At 49.5% G+C, this 24,156-nt stretch overlaps 1 protein-coding gene across 15 annotated transcripts in view; it reads right to left on the reverse strand.

Annotated features, from left to right (window-relative positions):
* The window catches only part of MSI2 (musashi RNA binding protein 2), a 257,207-nt gene extending 237,910 nt beyond the window's left edge, over positions 1-19,297 (reverse strand). For all 15 annotated transcript variants that reach the window (XM_075440218.1, XM_075440222.1, XM_075440221.1 and 12 more), the window contains exons 1-5: positions 19,182-19,297; positions 18,932-18,972; positions 18,702-18,783; positions 18,257-18,341; positions 13,905-13,946 (exon numbers count right to left, since the gene is read on the reverse strand). In XM_075440218.1, coding sequence (XP_075296333.1) covers positions 13,905-13,946; positions 18,257-18,341; positions 18,702-18,783; positions 18,932-18,972; positions 19,182-19,243 — 312 coding nt within the window. In that variant the 5' untranslated portion in view covers positions 19,244-19,297. The remainder of the gene's footprint in view (positions 1-13,904; positions 13,947-18,256; positions 18,342-18,701; positions 18,784-18,931; positions 18,973-19,181) is intronic.
* Between the last annotated feature and the right edge of the window lie 4,859 nt (positions 19,298-24,156).

Consider the following 24,156-nt stretch of genomic DNA (forward strand, 5'->3'; position numbering starts at 1 on the left):
AACTCATCTGCCTGCAGTGACAGAGGCTTAAATAGCCAAAATACACAGAAAGGCTAAGCACTTCCCAAAAGAGAGAAAAAGGGGAAAAAGATGGGGGGGTTAAGTAAAAAACCTGGAAACTGGACACTCAAGGTTATAAAGCAAACCCAAACACACACAACCACAATTCCTCTCTGCACACACAATTCTCTATAATCTCAGCAAGAATTATGGCCTAGGGAGACCAGCACTAATTTTAGTATCAGATTTATTATGCAGCAGGGAGCAGAAATCAGTCAGGCCCGTCTCTCACTCCTAATGGGCAGAACTAGATCACGCTTCGGGAAGGCTCTACTGAAGAATAGCTCAGGCCTGGTGAAAAACAAAGCCCCTGGGGCTCCCCGAAGCACAAACACACTGCGTTCTTAGAAGCCACAATAAAACACAATGATGCTCCTCATTTCTACAGCGCTGCCTGCCAGAGGATCCCAAAGCACATGAATTAAAGCTTCCAGCACGCCTGGCAGAGGAGCCTGCGGCAGCGAGGGACGACAGCACGGTCTTCAGGGTATTCAGCCTGGGACCCAGAAGCCCGGGCTGCAATTTTTCTTCCTCTACAGACGCGCCATACAGGCAAGTCCTCCACGTGCAGAAGGGAAGCTCCGCTCCCCGGGCAGAGGGCTGCTGAGCGCGTGCAGGGCGCTCGGAGCTACGGCAGCAGCGGTGGCCGTAGAAGCAGCATTTCACAGCGACGGAAGCGGACACAGCAGCTGAGCACTGCTCCGAAACTAGCATGGAGCACCGACTCCCACACGGCCTCCCCTTACCACGCAGACAGCAAAACCTCTCAGCACTCGAGTCACCAGCACACCTTCGTGCAGCGAGCCCTGGGTTTCAGCACTGCCACGCGCTCACTCGCGCAGAGCCTCCCCCAGACATGAACCAAGCTCCGGCAGGCAGCAGTTCTGTACTAGTTCCTTCCCTTCCTTGCCCCATGCTACAGTAGCTGACTGCAGGTTTTGAAGCATCCGGCAGATGGGCACGCTGCATTCGCTCTGTCCTTCTGGGCACTCGCTCCTCCATCTTAAACCTTCTATAGCTTACCCCCGCGTCTGCTCGTGCCCCCCTCAGACTTTGAGCACCACTAGCACCATTCTTAAGATGCTTCAAATGCCCAGTGAAACCAGGCCTATTCTCAACAACTGTTTCTAATAAGCCATTATTAGCTGCAACAGCCTTTTGCAGAGGGTTTTCATGACTGGCTCAGACCCGTCTCCAATGATGCAACACTAAGGCAATCATCACACATAGCTTCGGCACCTTGTGGGGACTGAAGAAAATGCAGAGTTACTCACACGGCGCTGGCCGTGGCACAGCCGGGACGCCGGCTTCTCAAACCCCGCGCCTCCTCCAGCACCCACAAACACGCGGCACGGCTCGCGCAGCTCCAGCTCCGCATCGGGGCTGGAATCGCCCTCTCCTGAGGCACCAGCGATTCCCACCGCTTCGCGTGCTGCGGAACACGTGAGCAGCACTTCTGTTTTCCACACCCGTAAAACAAAGGTGATGACAATCACTTACCTCATCTCCATATGATAAGCATAAGGGTCAGATTTAAACTAGTTTAAGTCATTTCAGCACGTAAGTCTTTTGCAGAAGTCGGATGCTGATGTCTCCGGCAATACACGTCCCAAAGACTTTCAACTACGTTTTCAATAAAACTTTTCCAAGAATCAATTTTTCATTGGCAGCTCGCCGAGATGAACATCAGAAACTTTCAAAACATTGCTATCTCATTTTGATTTCAAATAAAGTAATGGCAGGCACGTGCCTCCAGAAACTGCACTGCCTACTACTTTGTGTATCTAGGTATTTCACTAGTAGTTTTCTGGTTTTGTTTTTAAAATGGCCTTGAGCCTATTAGGCAATTTAGCAGCTTTGCTTTGACCTGCTCTAACTGAAGTTAGTGGTTAACTCCTGCGAACTTCAATGAAAGCAAAGACTACCATCACTGAAAAACGCAGAAAAGTCCACCAAAAACATACCTGGTCAGTTGTGTTTTTTACCTGGTCCTAATTCAGTGCTAGAGCAAATAAAAACAGATTTAGAAGTTTTGGATTCCTCTGCATCTATTTCCCTCCCTCAAAATAGCTGTCTTTTTGCCTCCAAGTTTCAGAAAAAACTTGAAGAAAGTATAGCAAGCTTCCTGTCCAACAAGTACCTCCCCTACCCCAAAACCATCCACAAAACTGTTACCTTCTTAAGGTCCAAGCTCAGCCCCGGACTATTCATGTACTGTTCTTTAAGAGATCCCAGGACTTGTGGCTCCTGTCTCCTCTCTTCCACTGACCTCCCCACCTCACCCGGAGCAGGTGACTGCAATGACAATTACCAAGCTTACAAATTGTCTTCAGGCAACAAATACACCTGCCTGGAAAGCACCAACAGCAAGAGAGCAAGGGGTAGAAGAGACAGCAAGCAGACTCTAGTACCACTGGCCTGGATAAAGCAAACTCAAACCATCTCAGCCTGTGCTGACCTTGGGATTACCAACTTCAACGCAAAACACCAGAGCTCTGCATATACTGCTCCTGCTACCACTCTGGCTGCCAAGCAGCAGAAGGTCTCTCACTCCACTTTTCTTAGGGCAGCGGAAACTTAAAAGCCTCTTTACAAAATGGGCACCAGATTCCAGTTCAGGAATGTCACGTTAGGTTTAGTCACTTGATTGTACCAGCAGTGCAAGCTCCCCTTCTGCAGAGCAGCACCAGGTCCTGTACGCAGTCCTCTGAAGCGCCCAGCAAGTTCACCAAAAGCTACCAGGCAGTTAATACTGAGAATGTGAGATCTTTCGGCCTGCCGAGCAGCAGGAAAAGAATCTTGCATACAACCACCAAATTACCTCTTCCTCTTTACAGCCCAGAGCACGTTTTCACCTGCATAACCAGCACCAGTAATCAGGCCAAGCAGTTCAGGACTTGCTCTCTGATCTCTGTTCCACCTCAAGAAGCACCTGGCAGCGTCCATTTGTCTGCCTTGATCCAATGATCTCCAGTTCTCAGGAATGCACGACAAACAGGTGCTGTTGTCCTTCTTTCAGCTGGAGGAAATTCAGAACATTTCAAGGAAAAAAAAAAGGGAGGCACCCTCCATAGATGAAGGGCTGCACCTGCCGAAGACCTACAGGAACACTAAGAAACAGCAGAATTTCTTTTCCCCACATCCATACAAGATGATTACCCTGTCAACTGCGTTCTTTCAGCTGCAAAATGGATGAAACAAGGTTATGTTTTCTGCAAGGACACTTGTCCTCTCCCACCCTTTTCTTTCCCCATCATTTTCAAATGAATTGACACTTTATTTTACTTTCCACATACTGCAAAAGATCACAATTACACAGCATCAGCCGAGTAATGTTCTGCACACACTCTCAGCAGCTTCATGTGTCCAAATGACAGTGATGGGGACTATAAAAGTATGAAGACAGATAATCACTGCTTATGTCTGCAATTACAGTTGCAATAAAGTTTCTTCATGGCTCTTTAGCATTAAAGCCTTCGGACTGGTAACTAAATTGCTTTAATTTTTTTCTTTTCTATTCTGTATTTTATTCTTTTCCTATTGCACACACATCATTGAGAGAGAAGAGAAATGCCCCTACTGAAATATCCACCAGAGATACCTGCAAAATAGAAGTCCAGAAATCTAAACTGACTTCTAATAACTACAACATAATCAAAGCCATGCTCACAAAACTTTGGGGGAATCATAATTATGGAGGACTTTCAACTATCATTTTATCTGATCTGGAAGATTAATGACACAAAGGATGTGACCAGATGAAAAACAGGGGGAAACAAAATAAAAATTGCAGCAGATGATCCCAGCTCCCTCTTCATACATAAATTGCCGGGCACATGGCCTGCACAACCTGCTGCTTTGATCACAGTTCACCGGATTAGGTGCGCCAGGAATTTAAAGCACAAAGCTACCGTGGCAGGAGACTCTCTCCAGGTGCTTTTCACCACCATCCACCCAGCCCCGGGATCCCAGGCCGGCCAGGGCAGGAAATCCCCGCTCAGCAGGCAGAAGAGGGATGGAGGCACGCAGATACGCTGCAGCCTGACCCGTAGGTGCAGTGCAAGCACGTCAGGACACACTCCTCAACCACCGCAGCCACCCCTCCGAGCTCCAACAGGGAGGAACGACAGGCCACACAGAGAGAAGTGGGTACGGTCCTGCAGCACAAAGGAGAAAGCCAGCTCCCAGGAGCCGGACCATGGGGGTGGAGGAGCGTCCGGCATGGCTGAGCGCCCAGCTCTGCGGGGAAGAGAGGAGCCAACGCTTATCTGGAGGCCGAGGGACTCCAGGACACCTGCAGCTTAGCATGCTTCCTCCTCTCCTCCTGTTACTGAGGGCACCAGGATCGACCCTGCATTGCAACGCGCTGCTGAGTCCAGTTCAATCCACTGCCAGGCTCCCCCCCCAGCCCCCACGCTCGTTTGTAACCACCACGTGACCGGCCTCAGCCATAATTCACACCACAAACTACCTTCCACACGCTGCGGCCCAGCGCCCTTATCTCGCTTCCCCCTCCCCGCGACCTCGCCTCGCCGCGGCTGTTCGCAAACCCCAGCGTACGGCAGGAACCTCGGGACCCAGCAGCTGCAACCTCCGCCACACAGCAAAGCGCTGGCACTCCAGTCAGGGCCTCCCTTAGAAATTTTCCAAGCAAAAGTTGTTAAAAACAACAAAAAAAAACCCCACCTCAGTTTAACCCCTCAAAGACAAGTCGCATCAAGAGTTGGCAGCGTATGATACTGCTTTGCTTCACACGCTTCCTTCCCAGCATCCAGGGCTGCTGCCAACATCTCTTTCAGACAGGGGCGGCCGTTTACCACCAGGCATCAGGAAACGACCGTGTTCTCTGCCACACTGAGATGCTCTGGGTAAACCCCCATGGGCCTTTTCTCCTCCAAACCTCACCTCTCCCGGCTCAACGGCAGCATCAGCACCAGGCCTGCCAGGGCCTTATTTGGGTTCCCACACGCTGACACCAAGACAGACCAAACTCTTGCTGACTGCGACGCCGTGCTTCCTCGGAGGTCAAACCCAGCTAACAGCGGTCCCAGGACGTTGTCACCGCAGGTTTCACACGGGGCTTTTTCACCAAGTCATATTTGAACAGGGTAGGGCTCAGCTGTCAGCCACGCTGTGTATTCTGCAGGCCACCCATCCAGGGCTGGAGCTGCAGAAAGCATCTGGGGAGGAAGGCGAGCTGTCTAGTGCGAACACGTCAGTCAGAAAAAACCCCAAACACCTTGTACTAGAGACTTTTGGAGTAGAGGGAGCCCCAGCCACAAGACGCCGACATCTTTTGCCATAGCTGGCTCGGAGGGGCTCACTCGGACTCACATGAGAGATCCCAGGGATCCTCAGGACAGGGCAGAGAGCAACGGCCTCACGCCATCCAATACGACGGCCGGTGGCAGCCCCGCACCAAGATGTGGGGCGATAACCCTGTGCCCTCAGAAAATGCCTATCACGTTTCGCCTCTCAGCATTAACTCCAGATTTCTTTTCAATGTTTTCTGTTCCCTTCCACAATTCAGTGAGCACACAGCTCTGCTATAGGCTTTGTGGGCCTGCCAAATACAACACCAGAAGTACGCGAAATCCACCAGCAGATGAACACCTTTATACTCATTTACAGCACTTTGCAGACCTTTGGCAAAAGGATAAACGCTCTGTGTGTGTATCGGGCTCTGTGCACAGCTTGGGATCAGAGCAGGGAATAGCACCAATGCATCTCTGAACATAAATGACCGATAACATGGCTCAGTGGAAAACTCTACAGAAGTTTCACTCCTTCAGTAAGCACTGCAGAAAAATCACTAGCAACGTCCCCTTCAGCAACACCATTTTTCCAGCAGTGCAACAAACAGCAAACCTGCTGCCAGTGCGGAGGGTCTGCAGCTGACAAGCTTTTGCCACAAGCCAAGCCTCCGACTTGAGCGATACCTCTCAGCCCAGTGGGATTTACGGATACTTGGGACAGATGCTCAGGACCTTGCAACCTCTTTACACACCACAGCAAATCACCCTTTGGGAAGATTCCTGAACAATGTTTACTCAGCAATTGTTATAAAAACCTCTACTGACTCTCTATCTAGCAGGCATTCTGTTTCCACCAGCATTCAAGAAGCTGAAAGTCTTGCTGGCACTTCACAGTCCCTATTTTAAACAAACCAAATTTTCAAAACACTTCTTCACTCGGTGCCTCTCACCTTCTCTTTGACACAAACCTGACCCACAGAACAACACAGAGGTGAGCTCAGAGTCAGGAGTACCAAAACACAAATCAAAACAGCACAGTGCAGGTTTGGGGACACTACAGCAGAGTTTTGTATCCCCTGGACAACACCAGCACTCCCAGTGACCCAGCCGGGAGCCACAAGGACCGGAGCTGCACCAAGACGCTGCCCGTGTCCTCGGCCAAGGAGGCCTTGCTCCAAGCCATATCTCGTAGTAGTATGGCACATACAGAGGAAAATAAAACCAACAGGACTTAACAACGTCAAACCCTGGGAACTACTTAATGCACTAGATATTAGTTTCTTTCCCCCTCCCCACCATTTTCCCTCCCACCTGCCAGGCCACCTCATTACTGTCACTCCACATCAGTTCTTGCTACAGTAGTTTTCTTGGACCTTTGCCCCTTCAGTCAGCTTGAAACCTCTTCCCTATTGTACATCAGAGTCAATGGGAAATTAATGCAAGTCTTTGCTGGGGGGAGGGAAGGGCAGAGGGAACAGCGCTTTCTGCTGCTGTCAATACTTCTCTTCCTTCACCCTTCTTGCCACGTACACTTCACCAACATACTAAGAAGCCTTGTATGCATTTAACTGCGCTTGCTGAGGTCTCTGGAACTATTCCTCGTGCAGAATTGCGTAAGTCTTAGCAGGGTAGGGACCTTCTTTATAATACAAAGTTCCCAAAGTACAATTTTAATATTTAATTTAAGCCTACTCCGCCACAACAATACACCCAGCAGCAGATGTCCCAGCACGAAGAATGGTTGAGCCGCGGAGAAGAACTTCCTAACATTCTTCAGATTTTCTCTGCACTCAAAAAATAACGGAAATATTTGCAACAGGAGAACAGCAAAATGCCAAAGTTTAGAAGTAACTTATTAATACCGCATGCTGATCTGACTACAGAGATTCACATTAACTTTCAAATTACTCAGCAAACCACAATTTCTACAGCAATAATATCTTAGAAACTTAAGCCACGTTGAACACTGCTCACAGTTTACAGAATTATTTCAGTGACTAAGGCAAACAGAATGTGTGATTGCAGGGCTAGAGACTAAATTAAGCTTAGACAATGATTTTTAAAAAAAAAAGTCTGATGCTACACTGACCTTGCAATCATTTTTTTGAGGAAACGGCAGATGAATAGTTTCTTGTAAGTAAGATCCTCTGGTGGAGGGGGGGAAATAAGAGAGAGACGAAACTGGCTATCTCTGAAAGAAGTGATGGGACTGACCATATACAAAGTACTGTCAAATATACAAAGTAATCTTTTAATCTTTTTCTGCTACAAGCTCCACAGTTCAACAAAGCATTTAATAATGTGCTTTTAGTCCATCCTGATTCAGCAAAGCTCTTACCCACATGCTTATGCCAACTTAAGTATATGCTTAAGTGCTTTCACACAATAGGGACAGAGAAGATTCAGGCCCTGCATATGAGCCATTTTCTGAAATAAGCCATTTTTTACCTAAGATGACTGGCTCTATTTACAGCTTCTCCTCCCTTTAGAGCATGACCCAAAATGCATTTAAAGAGAACATTAAAATACAACTGAAAAGCCAAGTAACTATCAGGAACAGCAAAGACATGTATGTATAGCTTAATGAAACAGAGGAGGTGTTCTTTTTCCTTCTCAACATAACAAACACCTTGATCTACACACACCACGTTACCCTGTTCCGATGGCTCTCCTCTAAAAATAAGTTACAAGTTCCCTTAATGCTTTGGATTTCACAACATTTATGAGACTATCACCAGAGTCAACAGTCTAAAAAAAGAATCCATTAGCATTAACTGGCCTGTCACTGGCAGTGACAAATAAATGAATTTGATGGTTTTAGATCAGTCATTAGTAGACCTACCCCCGGGCTGATAAAGGCTCAGCACTTTGCAGATGAGATGTACTCAATCTAGAAGCAGAGAGGAACACACAAGGGTGTTAGCATGCTGCTGCTCTTCCATTTCCCTGACCTCCCTCATTTTGGACCCTTTCCTGGCATATCCAAGCAGCAAGGTCTCAGTGCAGAGAAGTTGCCAGATAGATGCCATTAAAAATAACCCAACAATACAGAAAAGCATGGGGAATGTAGAACGCCCTTTAAAAAATAAATCCCAAGTTAGATGATGTTCAATTTTAATTTTTAGTTAGCAGTAAGTCAAAGGGAAGGAAAATACATTAGGATTATTCTTAACTTGAAAGACATCCTTAGGCAATGATAATGGAAACATACACATTTCACACAACTACAAGATAGTCTGTGGGGATTAAGGACAACCTGAGCAACCTACCTGAGTGGTTAGGGAGAAGAAATAAATGTTTACATCTCCAAAAACAATAAAATTACAAAAATCCAGCTCAGCTCTTGCTTCTGACAAAACTCACTGCACTCCACAGAACGCCTTGCACAGTCACTTTTTCCCCCAGCTGCCAGCATCCAAGAACAGAGACTATGCTCTGCCTTGAACAGATCGCAGAGAGCAAGAACCTGAGCCCAAGAACTGCGGGTTTCAAATCCCTGATCCTCTGCTACCTGAGTAGACTTGGGTTGATTAGCCAAGACTCAGACTCATCAACTTTTCCATCTAATACAGTGCCAGAGGGAGACAAGTTCTAGGAGCAGCTGACCCTGGACCACAGATCTACATCAAGCCTGGCTGAACAAGATACCTGAACACTGGCCATCAGCCACAAAAAGAAATCCCTCATACTGTCTGGTAAGGACTTCCTAGCACTCTGTATGAAGAAGATATAGCAACATTATGAAGGTACACATCCATACCCAAAGCCAAGAGCAGGAAATACTTCTCTCTTACTCCATGCAGACCCACAGAGGAATAATAAAAAAGAAAAAGAAAGAAAAAAAAAAACATAAAACAGAGAAAAGGTTTGACCTTGCTGCTCTTCACAGCCTGGTGGGGAAGGAAGGGTGGCAGGAAAGGAAGAATCCCGAGTTCTGCTAGTGTGTTCAGTTCACATTCCTTTGAAAAAGACTTCAAAGTCTACGCAATACTTAAAATACGATGGGAAGTAGTGGGACTAACCTGGAGGAGTTTACGGGCAGAAGCAGGGGAGGAAACAAACAACACAGCTCTTGATTTTCAAGGTCCATCATTTGCTTTGGAATAAAGTCTCTGCTACTCTGGCTCAAGCTTATCAGGCAGCCAAGGGACACAGACACCCCACCCACAGTTAACTTAATTGGAATCAGACATCCAAATCCACTGGTTAGCTTTAAAAAAAAAAAAAATCCCAGGTTAGCCTGGCTGTTATTCCAAAAGGGCATGCCCTCCATTTGCTGCTCTGGAATAGCCAGCGTCACCTGGGTTTAACTAGGGGCGGCTCAAATGAAAGGAGAGTTGTTGACACTGTTTTTCACCAAAGAAGGAGGAACAGATGTGCACAACTGCACCTCTTAAAGTCCATGTGCCTGGTCAGACAGGAAACCAGCTAGTCCACAGACAAGGTACGCACAGTTCACAGATACACTGATGGACTGAAGCAGAGATGCCAGAACCAGTAATCGATCCTGCACTGTGCTCTGCTAGAATAAAATATGTCTAATGAAAACATCAGTGTTCACCATCAGCGTCTGATTATCAGACAAAAGGCTTCCCTCACCGAATAAAGACCTTTTGCTCTGTTGTGACCACATGGTCACCAGAACACTGTACCCAACCTACGTAGATCAGACCCCAAACTAAAATATGCAATCTTGACAACAACCAGCTCTGCTCCGGGCCATCAGCAGACCGGATGCTGGACATCCAGCACACGCCACCGAGCTACAGGAACAGCTCCCGTAGCTAGCAGCAGTAGCTGGCTTGCCCTTTTTATTTAACAGCTGCTGAAGAGGATGCATAGAGACTACAGTCAGCAGGGTCACATACACAATGCCATGAACGCCACCGAATGCTACAACTAGTTCCAGCTTGTTGACTTGCCAGAGCAATCCCCAGCCACATGCACTATGTCCCTGGAGTAAGTGCCGGGAAGAACAGGCCCCTCAGTCCCATCCTGGAGGAACCCGAGCACAAAATACAGCTCGGTGGGTAGCCTCACCAACTGTACACTTTGACTTAAGTTTTACCTGCCTTTATTTCATACGTGGCTTTGCACTAGAAAGCACCCAAATTTCTATACTAGTAAGTCACACCAACATATTTTCATGGCCAAGGAGCTTCTTCACGGACTGAGGCTGCTGTCCTTTTGCTCTTCAGGTTTTGGTTTTAAATAAATCCCCAAGGCAGGGGGGTGAGAGTGGAAATTGCTTACATTAGAAAATATCTAATGAACGTGCTAAATTTGATAAGGCTTCTCCAACCTAACATAGCAGGCAATGCCAGAACTGACAAGCTATGTATATTAATAAGTCAAATTATTGTAGCCTTCAGTATTCAAAAGGGGGTACAAAGCTACTACCCCCCCCCATCACTGCTGCTTTTTAAGGATTTTTAACCAAGCAGAGTTATAAATGATCAACTGTTACAGAGCGCCTTCCAGCACTTGGAAGCAAGACAGATTTTTATCAAGGAACAGCAGCCGCGAGAAAGCATACGTATATTTTTTTCATCTCGCTGTTAGCCATCTACCAGAACCTCAACAAGTTAAACCCCTGCAGCAAACACCCTGAAACAATGGCTTCAAGTCATCCTGCACTTCACAAGGAGAGCAGGATTACACATCATGGCGTAATCCACTGGAGGCAATCACCGAGGATTTTCTGCGAGGGTCATTCTAAGAAAATCAGGGAAGAATGCTCTGCTGTTACAACCTGCCACTTGGTGCTCAGTAACCAATTTGCATCACCAGAGAGGTGTCAGATCATGGAGACGCAGTTTAAAAAGCCCAAAAGAAAGCATTTTACTGGGCGATGGTTTGAAAGGGGAAGACGAGCCAATTAAAATGAATCAGAAAGGAGGAAGGAACGAGCACAAATTATTGTGCGCGCACAAATAAGCTGAGCTTGACCCCGCAGCCCACAGCGAGCATGTGATCTGGCACGGGAGGCGAAGGCGGCCCGAGAACCGGCGCAGCCGCTGCCCGCTGAAGAGTTCATCGCGCCGAGGCAGGTCAAGAGGGCCACCGAAGGAAGGGGAGGACGGAGGGAAGCGCTGCCAGGAGGCCTGCCTGCACAAGAACGGGGAACACGCCCGCAGCCGGACGGACTTCCACCTCGGCACCCAGGCGCTGCCAGGCAGCCCACTGAAAAAAGCCCAATGCTCATTTTGCTAAACACATCAGGAATGAAGACTGGGGGGGGGGGGGGGAATCTCCTTTCACACCTAGAGAGACAGAGACATTTCATTAAATGCCATTAATCGCCACAGACCCAAGCATTAGCTAGTTAATTAGACTAAAGTACAGTCACATTTTAACGCTGAGCATTTGCTATTCAACTGGGATAAATGAAAAACTGAAGTCCAAAACCTCAATTCGGTCTCTAATTAAAAAACAGAAAACAAAAAATTCGGATTATGAAATGCAGTCCAGAATAATACATCATAACTGATGAAAAAAATCTGTTCTTTATTGCATCTGATTTTCTCCAATTTCCTAATAAGGCTCCTTTCAATCTGAAGATTTTTTTTTTTTTCAAGTGCCTTGTAGAAATCCCAACACTTTAAAAAGGACAAGTGTGTAAAAAGCAGAAACAGACACTGCTGACCCCTCCAGAGAGGGCGAGTTCCTGCTAAGAGTGGAATCCAGCGAACGTTCCAGGATTTGCCCCACAGTTGAAAGATGTCTGTTACCAATAAATAAAACAAACAAAAACACACCCAGAAAACACCACCCTACGTGGAGAAAAACAAAATCCCCTTTGTAAAAATAACCTGATTTTGCATTCTTTAACATGAAAGTTCAAGTCACCGATATCCTCGGCATAAGACTTGCCCTGGTTTTTTTAATTGTTATAGAAGAAATCACATGGGACAGCTTAACAGCTCTATTGTAAGCATTATAAACTTTTACAAATAACACTGTAGAAACAGATAAGTGGTAACTGAAGACAGTTTAAAATGTAAATAAGCCTTTAAAAGGTATTGGGAAGGGAGAATGGAACATCAGTCACAGTGCAAAATTATCTTCATACTTTAATTATGAAACCCTTCAAAATTCTGATAACTTGTAAATTGTATCTTAAAGACAGCATTAGTCCAACAACGGAACGCAGAAGCCACAAATCCTACAAAATATAAACTCTTTGCTTAGCACAGAAGAAAGTCAGGCATGCCATTATTCACTAATCAGTTATTAGACACGTCCTATGAAGAAAAGAACCTCTAAATATTTGACTACGTTAGTTTGGTTTAAAATTCTGCAAGTAGGCTGTGGGATTTTGTTCTTTTTTTTTTTTTTCCTCTTTTAAAGAAATCACTAGCACCTCTCCTGCTATATGCCCAGGGCTTTTAAAATCACACATAATTTTTCCTAGATGCAGGTTTTGTACAATATTCAACATTATGGTTCCACATGCTATTAAACTGCTTGCTTTCATGAGGAGCTATATGCAATAAAATTGCTAGGCTGAACTTGTTCAGGTAGTCTCTTGCCACCCACTTTAAAGCACTTTTCCTTACTGACTTGCATCCACAACTTTGCAGCCTTGTCCTTCCATTTTTCAACAGAACAGTGAAGTAACCCAAGATGATTAGAGTGTATGCAAGTGGCATACACCAATTAAATTAAGTTCTTCCAATACACTCTCAAAAACAAATAAAAAACTCAAAAAAAAGTCAATTACAAAAGTTTTCTTTCAGCCTCTGGCTTTCAAAATTCAAATACAACTGACCACATGTTTGGATTTGAAACTGATCTGTTGTTTTCATTAGGCACAGCCTGAAGAGCAACAACCACTTCCATTCCATAAGCAACCCCTCCAGAAGAAAGGGCACCCAGTGATATTTCAGAGTAAGCATGCACACAGAAGTCTCTCCGCACATTGCGACAGCGTCTTTGTCCCAACGTGGAAACCGGCCTCACTATAGCAGGAGTGGCCTGGAAGAAGGAGGTCACGTCTCCAGCCAGCCCGATCGGCTAAGAGACTTAAACCTCATTGTTTCACTGTTCTGGCAAAATAATACCCTGTGGCCTGAAGAGTTCAGAGCTTCATCAGAAACTTGCTATCCGATGCTTACTAGTCTCCAAACACAACTCTGAAGTTATACAAAAGAAAATCTGCAAACAATGAAGGCAGAGATATATTCCCATCCATCACGACCACAGAACTGAAAGCTCAGCTCAGAACAAGCCTGAAGTCTGCACTTAATCCAAACGCTCTTCACAAACACCAGGCAAAACATATTGTGTAAAATAGCACAACAAACGCAAGTAATGCAGCAACAATCTCCCCCCCGAACTAGAGCAGTCTCTGCTTTTCAGCCAGCCGCAGCTGACCGGGACTCTGGGAGGAGACGGTTAAACTGGAGACACGCAATATCGCACAAAGCCGCTCTCCTGTAGTTTCACAGCCATACGCTGATACCCTTAAGACGCCATGCACTCCGGCTTTAAAAGCTTTCATTGCCAATTCCCTGTTTGAAACCTGAACTGCCTGGCAACAATGATTCTCTGTGTGCCTAAAATCCTATTATCGATCCTCCTACTTACCTTAGGCTGTGCTCGTCGGGGAAATGCAACTTTAGGGTCAATCTGAGGAAAAAGAAAGGGGAAATCAACAAGATAGCTTTTGTTGTCAATTTATTTTTTTTTTTAATCACTGAATTATTAATCCCTCATTTCTCAGGCTTATAATTCAGCACACTGAGTCATCTAGAACTACTCTGGAACTGACGGATCGCAGTCTGGGTTTGTTTGCGGGGGGTTCTGGCATGGGGAAGGAGACGGGAAGAGAGGAAGAAAACATCTCTTCTGCACACCTCCTACATCATCTGCTGGGCAACAATCTCCGCTGGTGCCCAGGGAGCTCTGTATTAGTCTCTGGGTGCTGCCTCTACAACCAAAACTGAGTGTTAAATGTTATCTGCATCCTCTGGAGGTTACCCAGAAAGATGGCCAGCATTCCTGACCGAGATCTTAACCTGTTGGTTTTGACACCTGCACCTTCCTTCAGCTGGGTTTGGGGTTACTTTATTTTTCCTTTATTTTCCTGTTTTGTCAACTGACTAGCAACACCACATAAAAAAGAAATGCAAAACACAAAGTCAAATTATTCACATTTCAAAGACTAAAACTGAAACATTAAAAGGGCTACAAGATTATCCTTGATAACTAGATGCCAAATTGATCCGGTTTGCTCACCCTCAAAAAACATACGCGAGCAATGAAAGACTACGAAGGGGCATTTATGGGAAGGGGTGGGAAGAGGGGAGAGCAAGACACAAGCAAAACATACAGGCATTTAAAAATAGAAGAAACCACGTTCTTAAAAAAGATCTTCCGTAAAGGAGTTACCTAAAGTATTCTTGGATGAAGCATGCCACCAGAGACAAAAAGGAAGGGGGGTGGGAATATCTTTGTTTTACCCCACGCTCCCTTGTTTCAAGATGCAGCATTGACTCCTATTGCGCTGCATAAATTAGAAAGCGTGTCCGCTCTGCAATTCCAAAATGCTAATTCTGCAATTTTAAAAACAACTTCCACATGGGTCATCTTTAAAAGCGACTCTTCTCTACCATTCAAAAATCACTTAAAAAGACACCACCGCAGATGCATGTCTGCATGCAAACAAAAATCATACCTTTTAAACAACTGCCCGTCTTAAATTGCCATCATTAAAAATGACTGCAATAAAATGTCTATGTGCTGCTGATTTCACCTCCGTTTTTCAGCAGCATCTGCATGCAGACATGTTCTAAATAAAAGACTCTGGAAAAGGATGTTTTAAAGGACTAAATCCTACCTAAATCCTACCTGTGCAACTTGCAACTGCTTTCAGCGTAGTCTGACTACGTAAGAAACCGACGAAACTAATCCTGATTGCATTAAGGCATATTTAGAAGTAGAGGCTTTCTTCAATAGTTTGGGTTTTGTTGGTTTCCCCACCCCCCCGCCTCAAGCTAATCCTGATTCGAGAAAGGAGATATTTCCATTTGGTACTGTTACTCCTGTGGTGATAAATACTCCTGTCACTGATAAATAATCATGGGCCTCTTCTAAAAAGCAGTTTTACTCAATTAATTTGTCAAAATTGTAAAGAGCACAAACATTCGATGTGCAACTGATAAAGTGATTTGTCTACATCAGATACAAATGCAGTATCTTTTTTAGGACATACCTGAGAAATGAGCGATTACATGCCACTTTATTGTTCAAAAAGCATAAAATGTAAAATTCTTTATCTAGAAAGCTAACCTTTTCAGAGATTAACATTATCTACAAATATATTCAGCACCGACTAGGCATTTGTCTACTGGGGAAATACAACAGGTACGGATTTTCCACAGCAATACCCAAAGGTGGAAGCAAATATGCACGTTTCTACATTTGCTTCAAAAGTGAAAGTCTTCTCAACAAAGAACACCAGTCCCACCAGAAGGGCATCACGGCAAAGTCCCACTGGTAAAAAGTTGGAAGAGCCATTAACTCAAAAGCAACGCATTCATTTTTGAAGGTCAGTTCAAAGAGCGTGGAGTTCTTTGCACCACAGCGACAGCCCTTCTTAAATAACTGAATTTTCCTTCACAAAACCTTTTGGATAAACACCATCAGCGTTTGAAGGTGAACACTAGCAATCAACGTGGCAAATCCATACCTTTTGCACATCCCTGTCAACTATTTAAACAATAACCAAAAAAAAAAAAACCAAACGACTACCAAAAAAAAAAATTAGTTAGTTAGGTACAATTCTACTTACTGTATCTACAAGTCCTCTAGGAAATGACTATAATACTATTTCTGATATGAATGGCCATTACCTAAACAAAGCTTTTAACGTAACTGTAAACAAGAGCGACGTTTCCATGCCAATACCCAACCGATCTGCCTCCTGTGCTGAACGTTGAAACAGAGTCAAATGCTATGTTATACTAAAGAACAGTTACTATAACACTTCTACAAATAAACGGCTGAAAGGGAACCTGGCTAGTTTCATGCTTTACTTCTAAGCTGCGCTACTGATTCTCAGGTCAGTTTCTTGCTGAGACTGATCCGATCATTATCATACAATCAAAACTGAGGCAAATTTGTCCTGGTCAAGCTTTTCACCCCTCCCCCAGAGAAAAGCAAATTAATACATTGCAGGGACTAGACTGTGACACAGGAAAAGAGCTGGGGGAGGACGTAATTATAGTCAGAAATATGACAGGGTGTCCTCCCGTGATTTTTTTTTTTTAAACCCTCGTTCAAGATAGTGTTTGCCTTTGTTCTTCTTATCTAAATTTATCTTTAAAAACACATAGAGAATATAGCTGTACATTAAAAGTCTGGTGAGTTTAATCTCAGAAGCACAGCTGAATCAGTTATCTTACCATCTCTGATTAAACCTAAAATCAAATTATTAAGACATGTGAAAGCATGGGCTACGTGTTCAGACAAGCCCAGCAGAATTTGTAGGTCGAATTAAAACACTAGATTCCACCTGCTTCTATGAGAGCTTTGGGCTTTTTTTTTTTGCATATAAATGACATTTTTTTGAAAAATCATACACTCGGGTTTGCTCCCTGCTTCTTCTATTTGTCATGTAACTGTAATCTCACGCACACAAGGCACCCACGAGATGTTCCAGCACTGAGACAGGATTCCTCCTAACACCATGCTCACGTCAAATAAAACCTTTAACATCCAGAACACATACTATAAAGGACAGTTACAGCAACGAACCCGTTCGATAGGTTCAGCAGAAGCTCTCTGCCAGACAGTTAAACCAACACAACCCTTCCCTTCCCAAAAACACGACCCCCTTCAGACCGACCAGGACCAAAGCAACAATGACCTCTACCAGTGTCCTTCCCCCCCCTCCCCTTCCAGGTTTGCTGAGGCTTAAAATTGCCACAAAGTAAGCGGCACAAAAACTTCATCTTTTTGCACGGCCTTGATTGCAGGGAGGAAAACAGGGCCTAAAGCTACACATGCTTGCTATCTTTTGTTTGACCCGACACTGAAAACACTGTATCAGGTCAAGGGGTAAACTTACATGCGGGTTGTTTTTTAGTTTGGTTTTCTTTTAAAAAAAAAAAAAAAAAGCAAATGTAACATTTACTTAAAAAAATAAATAAATAAATAGATTGGCTGAATCCACTTTCCTTATGTTATCCACCGGAGAGCGAATGTAGCAAAAAAGCTCTGGAGAAACAACAACAAATCAGGACTCGTGATTCTCTGCTCTCCAGCTCTCCGCTAGCTCGCCATAAATCCAGGCGCACGTTTCGTAAGAGCCCTGCCATCACAGGTGAGGGGGCTCTCTCCAAAAAATGACTTTGGGAAATGACACCAGAAGCAGCTTTTATGATCTGACAGTAAGTCACTCCCACCTTGAAACGCGTGCACTGATAAATAAATAATCAATCAAAAGAAGCAGAAAGTTCCCTGCAGAAAGCATTCTGCAGCCGAACACCAAAAAAAGTTGGATTTTACTCCACAGTTTTTTTGTCAATGTCACCGCTCAATAAAACATAAGGCTGGGGGAGGAGCCATCGGTCACGATGGGTAAATTTGGATTTAAAAAAAAAGGAAAGTTACCGCTTTCTTTGAGTTAAAGGCAGAATGGAGGGGGAAAAAAAAAACAAGGAAGAACCCCACCATGCAAAGTCCCGGTTCAATGACAGCTGGACACCGCCCCGCAAAGCGACCGAAGCTCCCCAGGCAAAGCGGGCGAGGGCAGGGTCCCGCGGCGCGGGGGGGAGCCCCACGCAGGGTGGGCAGCCCCACGCAGGGGCGAGGGCAGGGTCCCCGCGGCGGGGGGGGGAGCCCCACGCAGGGTAGGCAGCCCCACGCAGGGGCGAGGGCAGGGTCCCCGCGGCGTGGGAGGGGTGGGGGGGGGGGGAGCCCCACGCAGGACCTACCGTCTTGGAGTCCAGCTCGTGGTGGGGCTGCGCCAGGACTTTGTCTACACTCGCCGGATCCGCGAACGTAACGAACCCGAATCCTCTGCGAGAGACAAAGAGCGAGGGGATGGGGGGGGAGCGGGAAGAGGTGGGGGGGTGATGAGAACCAGCGACCGGGAGAGAAGTCATAAAAATAAACGGCGGGTTCCTCCCCCCTCCCCTTCCCCGCAGCCCCGGGGTCCGGGGGGGGGGGGGGGGGGGGGGCGGGCAGCCCCTCTCCGCCCGCCGCTTTGTTTCCTCCTCCCGGCTGAGGGGATGCACGGAGAAACCCCCCGAGCCCACGCGTGGGATGGCACTGGGGGGGATAGGGGGGTGGTTTGGGGGGGATAGGGGGGGTCCCACCCGCCCCGGCGGCAACTCGCGAAGTTTGTCAGCGCGACTCGGGGTGGGCGGCGGTTTTTACCTGGAGCGCTTGGTGGTGGGGTCCCGCATGACCATACACTCTCTAATTTCTCCGAATTTGCTAAAATAGTCTCTAAGGCTGTCTGCGGAGAGAGGGAGAAGCGAAGAGGCAGAGGAGGGAAGGGGGGGGGGCGCGGGCAGGCCCCGGCGCGGCGGGACGCGGCCCACGCGGGGCGGGACGCGCGAGGAGGGCTGTGAGGTGAGGTGAGGGGGGGGGGCGGCTGCCCTTACCTGGTGAGGTTTGCCAGCTGAGGCCGCCGATGAACATCTTGCTGGAGGGAGAGAAGAGAGCGGAGTTGAACGCCGGTGCGGGATCGGCCATTTTGACGGGGCACCTCACGGCGGCGCGGAGAGGCGCGGAGCGGAGCGGCGAGGAGCGGGGAGGGGAGGGGGGGGGGGCCGGCCGACCGGCCGGCCCCCCCCCCCCTCCCCTCCCCGCTCCTCGCCGCTCCGCTCCTCGCCCCGCCACCCGCCGACTTACCCGGGGTCGTGCTGCGCCTCGCCGGGGCTCCCCGAGGTAGCCTGGCTCCCGTCCGCCTCCATGGCCGCGCGGAGCCCTCAGCGATCCGCGCCGAGCGAGAGCCCCCTGAGAGGACCCCCCCCCCCCTCTGCCCGCCCGACCCGCCCCCCCCCCCCCCCCCGGCCCGGCTACGGCTCTGTTCGCTCCGGTTGCCTTTCCCCTTCCCTTCCCCCCTCCTCCTCCTCCTCCCTCCGCTACCGGAGGATCTCACTGGAGAGGCGCTGGGGAAGCAGCCAGATCCGTCACACGTGGGATCGGCTTAGCTCAGCGCCGCGCCGTCCCTCCCCTCCCTCCATGCCGCGCCGCCTCCCTCCCCTCCCTGCCTCCCTCCCTCCCCCCCCCCCCCCGCGACACCGGGGCGGGGCCCGCCGCCGTCGCGTGGCCCGGCCGTGACGTCACCGCCGCGCGCGCGCCACCCCCCACCACACCCCCCCTCCTCCCCCCCCCCCCACGCGCGGCGGCAGGGGGAGGCTCCATACGCCCCCCCCCCAGGGCCGACACGCGTGGCCGTGGGCAGGTTCGCAGCGGCGAAGCGGACCCCCAACCCCCCCCCCCTCCCCCCCGCACACACGCGCGCGTGCGGGGGGGGCTCTCGGGGTGAAGGTGGCGCGAGGTGTGGGGTGTCCCGCCGCTGCCCCCGCCCTGCGTCCCCCTCGGCGCCGATGGCGGGTCGGTCGCTCCAGGGAGTGGGGAGGGGGGTCCGGGGGGGGGGGGGCAGCAGGGGCAACTGAGAGCGGCGGGTGCCGGGTGCCCCCGTGTCCCAGTGCCCCCACCGCCCTGCGTTTCCATGCACCGGAGCCCCCGCACCCCGGGCTCCTGCGTCCCAGTGTACCCCTGTACTGGGGCTCCCACATCCCAGTGCCCCCACGTCCCAGTGCCCCCACATCCCAGGCTCCTGCATCCCAGTGTACCCCTGCACCGGGGCTCCTGCACCCCACGGCCTCCGCGTCTCAGGGCTCCCACATCCCAGTGCCCCCGCGTCGCAATGCCCCCACATCCCGGTCCCCCCGCATCCCAGTGTACCCCTGTACTGGGGCTCTTGCATCCCAGTGCCCCCGTGTCTCAGGGTTTCCATAAATTGGTGTCCCCTAGTCCTGGGGCTCCTGCACGCCTGTGGCCCCACATCCCAGGGCTCCTGCATTCTGGTGCTCCTGTTTCCTGGGGTTCCTGCTTCCCACTGCCCCTGCATCCCAGGGCTGCCACATCCCGGTGTCCCTGCGTCCCAGGGCTCCCACATCCCAGTGCCCCCATATCCCTGGGTTCCTGCATTCCAGGGCTCCCACATCCTGGTGCCCCTGCATCCCGGGGCTCCCACATCCCACTGCCCCCATGTCCCTGGATTCCCACATCCCACTGCCCCCGTATCCATGGTTTCCTGTATTCCAAGGCTCCCACGTCTTGGTGCCCCCATGTCCCAGGGCTCCCACATCCCGGTCCCCCCATGTGCCAGGCTCCCACCTCCCACTGCCCGTGCGTCCCAGGACTCCCACATCCCAGTGCCCCCGTGTCCTGGTCTCCCACATCCCAGTGCCCCCATGTCCTGGTCTCCCACATCCCGGTGCCCCCGTGTCCCGGGGCTCCGGCAGCGCCGCTGCAGCCTTCGGCCCCAGCAGGGCACTGCCCGGCGCGGTGACAGCCTTTACCCTCTGCTCCTTCATTTTACGCCCGGGGTTCGAACAGCGCTGCGGCGTCAGACGGAAGCGGCGACGGGGCTGCCGAGCGTTGTCGTAATTCTATAAGGTGAAAGCAATCAGTTTCACCCAAATTAGTAAGTGCTGAGCGGGAGCGTGGGCCGCCCACCCGCCGGGACCGAGCCACGGTGCCCTACATTTTCCGAACCATCCACTGGTTTTGAGGACCTCAGCTCGCCCAAGACCGCGTGCCTCCTAGCTGAAGCCCTCCCGGCTCCATGGCCGTGCCTCCACGAGCGATCCTGGGGTCACCAATGATTTCGAGCTCAGGAATTATAATTTTTGTTGGGGGGGAGGGGGGGATGAGGGCAGGGGGTAAATGTGCTTTCCAGCAGCAGCTAATGAACCGGGTGTGAGCCAGAGGACACGCGCGGGTCGGGTGGGTCAGGCCTGCTGGAGAAACAGTCTGCATCACCTTTTGATGCAGACCACTGTAAAAACCTGATTAAATGCCCTTTACTGGGCTTGTTTCATCACAAAGTGCTGACCGGTGGTCCAGCAGCCTGGCAGGCGCCCGGGGGGTCTCCGTGCTCCTCCTCAGAGGGGCTGCACTGGCAGGCAGGGAAGACCCCGGCTGCTCCGGCCGGGACGGGAGCGGACCTGGCCCTGCCCAGGTGGGGCGAGCGGCACCAATGTGCCGAGTAAATGGACAGGGGGGATTAAAGAACAGTGTTTTTCTCCCTGCTCTGAGTCTCCTTTAGATCTTAGCTATTTCTCGTAATAATCACCGGGAAATTGCTCGTCAGGAGTGTGGTTCCTGGGGTTATATTGGCTCTTTAATCTCTCTGACCGCGGCGCAGAATTTTAAAGGGGTTCCAGAAAGAACAAGCGTGACGTGGATTTTGCTGATGGACAGAGGGAACTTCAGTGGAGCTGATTACAGCTCAGGAGAAAAAAATTTGGATTTCTAGATATTAAAACGAAATCTCCACTGTAATCCCTTACATCAGTGAAAATTAGGGGTCAAATGGCTGGTGAAAGACTTTATCGGCGCTTTCTCTTTTCCGCCTTTCTCAGCGCTGTGGCCGGGTTCAGGCAGGGGACCAGTTCCAATCTGTTCAGTCAGTTTTGCTATTTCTCCTGCATGGGCTGCTGAGATTTACAAATTCAGCTCATTTTCAGCCAGCCTTCCATTACCGTGTGTGTTTTTGCCCTCGGTGAGGTTTGCAAACCTGAGCAGTTGATGTACGTACACTAAGCTGGAAACACCCCGCACCCTCACTCCGGGTGTTTTGGCAAGGGCCATTCGATGGGGCTCGCAGGAGGAAAATCCCACTGGTGACCGATTTTGAGAAAGCCCGGGGCAGCGCAGCCAGGAAAGCGGGTGCAGGGCTCTCCCCTCTCTTGGGGGCTGCCCTCGCCCCTCTCCACGCCCAGCCCAGCCGCCGGTGATCCTCTGTAACGTCACCAAACACCAGTGAGCCCGTTCACCCTACCGGCCACCTCCACTCACATCCCAGTCAGCGCGCACCCACGGCAGGTAGTTACACCCACCTTTCTGAGGAGCGAATCATTCTAATATTACCTAGGGCAGAATTTGGCCCAGGGAGTTACTAAAACCAGTAAAACGTCTGGGCTACATCCAGAAGAAACCAGTTTCCCCGCTGTCTGGCCCGAGTACAGAGCACCCAGGCACCCACTTTGCTGCCCTGCACGCAGACGTAGCAAGAGGCGAAGGGCTCACAAGCGGGGTCAGCACTGCCATGCTTCTGTCCCCAGACCCTCCGCGGTCAGCGTAGCCCTGAAACAGGGACTGACCGCGTCGCTGCCCCGAACAGCCGCCATAACCACTTCTCCAGGGATGCTCTGGGGCCGCGCCCAGCGCCTGAAGCCCACGGGTGCCAAACAGGACCCCCTGTCCCACTCCCCGCAGCAGGCAGCCAGCAGCGCCCGTCTCCAACGGTGCTGTTCCAGCCCCGGTCCCCAGCCGCTGCTCCAAACCAGGGAGAGCCTGGAGCCTTGCCCTTTGCTCTCCTCTCCGAGCTCGAACATTCATGCTAAAAATCTGAAGTCCCAGCAGACTTTCAGGAGTAGGTAATGAACCGCAAAGCTGATATCTGTAGCTGCTGGTCAGGGGTAGCATTCTCCCTGGCTGCACAATTAAAAATTGGAGCATTTGTTCCAATAACAAGGAAAGTTACTGCTCTTGGTGCAAAGAAACCCAAGTTCTAGGCGGCAGCTCTGTAGGCAGAATTCAGGAAGACCGCATCTGTCCGTGTGCTCGTACAGCACCTAATTCTCATTAACGGGTTTTAGCCTTTCTGGTTTCCTTCCGATATACGGCAACTCTGTTTCACCGATCAGAGGTTGAGATGCCGAGTTTGTTAAGATAAATATTTATAAGGCCTGAGTAACATGTCACTCATCTCAGTGAAGATGCCTGGGTCCATAAACAGACCTTGGGCTCCTAAACCAGCCGGGCGCTTTTGAAAGCACTATGCCAGGCGAGGAAGCTGGCAGCTGAGCGGGGTGTAGGTCCTGATGGCCCGCGTTGCCGTCGTGTGCCCCAGCTGCTTGGACATCTTGTCTATGCCGTGCAGTGATGCGGAATGGCTGCATCTAACCCACGCTGCCTGGAGAAGGAGTTCATCTGTCTGGTGCGGGAGAGATCTGCATTTATGTGTTGTATGCTCTATAAATTCAGTGTCGTAATAAAAAGGGTCTAAATCTTTACTGAATAATTCATTTTTGTGCATAGGGAAGAAATAATGACCTATATTATATTCCATCTATCATTTAGTGAGTTCTTGAGATTGATCGGCCAGTGGGTTTTGGAAGTCCCCGATGACTAACAGCGCGCTGCGGACTGGCCTGCCTGTTCCCCAGAGGTGGCTTCACCTGACACACATTATTTAGACAGCATTACGGAGCGGCAAGACACTAGGGAGCTGCCAGGATATCAAAGATCATTTAAAATGCAGAATATGTCGTTGCAAACAATTGTTCTTGTTGACACAACTCTGCCTTTGGCGTTACCCCCAGTGTCGGCAGCAAGCTACAGCAACACGCGGGGAGATCAGCTTTGCCAACCCTGCCTCGGAGGAGATACGGCACGGAGGAAGGAAGCGACGTCTCCAGGGCCGTGGTTTCAGACCGGTCGTGGGGGTCTGGGAGGGTTGGCCAGAGACGGTCCACATCTCCAGAGAGCTGGGAGAAGGCTTGCTACACGTCACCGGCATTCGTAACAGAGGACAAGCTTTCACCTGCACAGCCCCCAGAAGTTTTGTTGTGATACTCATAGGCAT

This window comes from Opisthocomus hoazin, chromosome 20, assembly GCF_030867145.1.
Source record: "Opisthocomus hoazin isolate bOpiHoa1 chromosome 20, bOpiHoa1.hap1, whole genome shotgun sequence".
In the NCBI taxonomy this organism is placed as follows: Eukaryota; Metazoa; Chordata; class Aves; order Opisthocomiformes; family Opisthocomidae; genus Opisthocomus; species Opisthocomus hoazin.